Genomic DNA, 3,649 nt, shown 5'->3' with positions numbered 1-3,649 from the left:
ATTATTCGAACTTTATAATATTCCTATTATTATTTCAAATAGGCAATTAATTATTTTTTCTATTTTTATTAAATTTTCACTTTTCTGTATTATTTCACACATATTTTCCAATATTCTAAAAATATAACCTTCCTAAATCATTAATAAGCAGACTTTATATGAAATTTTATTTAATTGTTTATATAAAGGAGTAGGGAAAACAACTTCATTTGAATAATTATTACTAAAGCTTCCATTAATAATACCGCTAAAGCTATTATTTATATTAGAAGTATTTTATATATTTTATATAATTTCTTCTTTCTAATTTTCCCAATTTTAAATAAAGTATATATTCTTTGCTAAACAAATTTAAACGAAATGATAAAAGTCTTTATCATTTTATACTAAAATTTCTAGTATTTCTGCCAACTTTTATTAAGAAGACATTGAAGTTAATTTTCCATATTTAATAAGTAGTTCAAAGTAATTTGTTTCGAATTACTGTACCTATTATTAAGGTAAATTGTATTTATAATCATTTTTTAAATGAAAAAGATCACTGATAATCATATTGCTTAACATTTTGCTTGATAATTATTTCATTATTACGTTTTCATTGCTTTCTTTTAACTAAAAAAGCAAAGAATCAAACAAGATTTAATACATATAATCAATTTAAATAAGATATTAATTTAAATTTTTTAATTTTATTCTGTCTTATATAAGTTTTATTAAATTCTAGACATAAAATTGGTAAAAATATTAATATCTTTTGAAAAATTCATTTTAAATATTAATATTATTTTATAATTTCGTTAAAAATATATCTTTCCTGTAATTTGAATATAAATAGTTATTACAGTTATTATTAAATTTTTGTTAAAAATATTCAAATTTATATGTCTCATTTTTCATTATTAGATTATTTTCATATTAATCACTCATTTATTAAAATAATGTCAATATTATTTTTTCTTGTGTTAATCGTAATTTCATTTTTATATACCAAATTGATAATCCTATTAATCCTGCTCCAATTGCACTTAGACTTGCTTTTGCACTAAAGGAAATCCATTTTTAATCTTATTTTAATGTTTAAAACATTTCTTTTTTTAAAAAAAATATATTTTTACTTATTTAAATATTTTATATTCTTTTAATATTTTTTTTGTTTTCAAAATTTTTTGTATTGAATTTTGATTTTGATTTTTTATTTTGTTTAAATTTATTATTATTTTTGTTTATATTTGATTATTTATATTATTTTATTTTAAAATATATAATTTGATAAATATATAATAAAGTAAAATAAAAATTTATTATAATAATAAAAAGCATAATCTATAATATCAAAAAATTATTGATTTAATATATATATATAATATTTATTTTTATTATATTCAAGATCATTTTCAATAATTACTTTAATCAATTTTAAGGTTAATCTGCTTAGCCAAATTTTCAATTTCTTCAAGGACAAATATCATATTTTCTTTATTAGATCCAAATAATTACAAAATAAAATTTGAAGTTTATTCATCCGTTTATCCAGCATTAATTTCAGCTACATGGAATTTCATTTTATATTATTAACAAATATCCAATATTTTATTAATTGCATTTGTATCGAATAAATGTCCTTCTATTTTAAGAGATTAGAAACTAATAACTCTTTCTCCTAACTTTTAGCTTTTCATAAGATTTTCTTATTTCAAAACCTCTTCATTAGCTTTTCTTAATTTATGAATATATCTATATTTATAAGTAAGTTCACCTTAATGAGTAATAACTGCTTTTTTTATGCAATCTTCGAGTCCACTTTACTCTAAAGGTTTATCAATATCACTTTAGGCAATATTTTATATCCAATTTAGCAATTAACTCGAAAAATGGCAACTGGCATCATACGGAAGTTCGCAAGGCAAAAAGTCAAGAGCTAGATATAATATACCATTTTTCCTATAAAATAGATCATCGTGAATTTTCTTAGATATTGGTTCATAAACATAAAATGGCATATCAGGTGTAGTAAATTTTTTTAAAAATTCAATTGATCCTTCAAAATCGCATGAAACATCTGAAACTCCAAGCAATCTACTCTATCCTTATTCAGCTAATTCTTTAATATCTTAGTCCGATATAAGCCTAGGATATTTTCTTTCCCAGTACATATTATTGAAAATGCAAGATATATAGGGAAGATATTTCTGGGCGAATTTCTACACATAATTATGGGGGTTTTCATAATAATCTTTCTTATTAAAGTTTTCTTTTTCATAAATATGTTCTGCCATATGCTGAGCTTCTATTTGGCACACATAAATATGACAAGCATGTTAAGGATTGTCCTAATTTTATACTAAAGCTTCCAAATCATCTGGATTTACTTTTATTATTGGAAAATTTTCTAATACTTCCCATGCTCCTTTTGCACATCTGCCAGTCCCAGTGACTGCAAAAATGAGAGGTCTTAAATCATAAGGAATTTCTTAATCTTATAATTGTTTTCCAACCATTTTTAATTATAAGTTAGCTTATTTTAGATTAAAATATTTGTAAGAAAGACTTATATTTAAAAAAGCAGTAGAAAGTTATTTTGTAATCAAAAACTAGCCAAACCCACTTAAAAAATCTATGGCCCCTGCGATTCCTGCAAATCTTCCAAAAGCAATTAATCTATTATTATGCTCATCTGTAATTTTTTCATAGTCAATTAAACGAATGTGCTTTTCTAAAATCTTGTCTAATGTAGGCATGTTTTAGTGTTAGGCTTTTATTGTATGAGAAAAAAACATATATGTTTTATGATCTAGTAATTTCTCAATAGGTACCTCTTTTACTCCTACTATTAAAACACATGGAGATAGATCTTCACTTATTGTTGCTCCACTCTTTTCATATTCTTTGTTAGAGAATATGCGCTTGTTACATGGTTATACTATAAATCTTATATGGGGGTTCATTGATTAAATTTATTTTACGTGATCTGGTATAATAGCTACTCTACGTTCCCAATGGCTTTTATCTTCACGACGAATACCAATGTAGATTATTTAATTATTATTTTAAGACATTTTTTTTTTATTATTATTATAATTATTTTTAATTAATTTTCTTTGGTTTTATAATTATTATATTATATAATTTAAATTAATTACTTATAAATATTTTTTTTTAATTTCTTTGAGTAATATTAAGATAATATATTAATTTCTTTAACTTTATGGTATAATTTAAATATTTTAAAACTAATTTTTTTACATAATTTTATATATATTTTAATTTATAATTACGTCTTAAATATCTATATATATATTATTAGTTGGCTTTTAAAATAAAAAATTATATTTATAACAAAATTGAATAAGATAAATAAAATTAATAATATTAAATTAGTCAAAACAAATGAATTACATAAAATGATAAAATAGAAATATAAAAAATATTAAAAAAATATAAAAACAGTAAAAAAATACAAATGAAAAAACACAACAAATAAAAAATTACAAATAAGTAAAAAAACATAATCAAGTAAAAAAAAAATATAAATAAATATTTATTTTTTCATAAAAATATTTTGAAATTTTTTCACCAGTTACATTTTAAACAAATTTTATGATTGAAAAATTATTTTTATAATTTCTTCATAAATTTTTTATTACTTTTA

General features: G+C 20.4%; 1 protein-coding gene across 1 annotated transcript, besides 4 other annotated features; it reads right to left on the bottom strand. All coding sequences in view use genetic code 6, as the record gives it.

The window, feature by feature from the left end:
- Nucleotides 1-1,105: 1,105 nt before the first annotated feature.
- Nucleotides 1,106-1,149: a microsatellite.
- A 46-nt stretch (nucleotides 1,150-1,195) lies between these two features.
- Nucleotides 1,196-1,238: a microsatellite.
- A 156-nt stretch (nucleotides 1,239-1,394) lies between these two features.
- IMG5_115210 (lysine-ketoglutarate reductase saccharopine dehydrogenase bifunctional enzyme, putative) lies at nucleotides 1,395-3,056 on the bottom strand (the record flags this gene model as incomplete). The annotated part of the gene is made up of 1 exon (XM_004034673.1): nucleotides 1,395-3,056. The coding sequence occupies one exon, from the start codon at nucleotides 3,054-3,056 to the stop codon at nucleotides 1,395-1,397; it is 1,662 nt and encodes a 553-aa protein (XP_004034721.1).
- Nucleotides 3,057-3,413: 357 nt separating this feature from the next.
- Nucleotides 3,414-3,457: a microsatellite.
- A 6-nt stretch (nucleotides 3,458-3,463) lies between these two features.
- Nucleotides 3,464-3,526: a microsatellite.
- Between the last annotated feature and the right edge of the window lie 123 nt (nucleotides 3,527-3,649).

Source organism: Ichthyophthirius multifiliis (assembly GCF_000220395.1).
Source record: "Ichthyophthirius multifiliis unplaced genomic scaffold scaff_1120509250938, whole genome shotgun sequence".
Classification (NCBI taxonomy): domain Eukaryota; phylum Ciliophora; class Oligohymenophorea; order Hymenostomatida; genus Ichthyophthirius; species Ichthyophthirius multifiliis.
The sequence above is the reverse complement of the archived record's forward strand: the minus strand, read 5'-3'. Positions and strand labels throughout refer to the sequence as shown.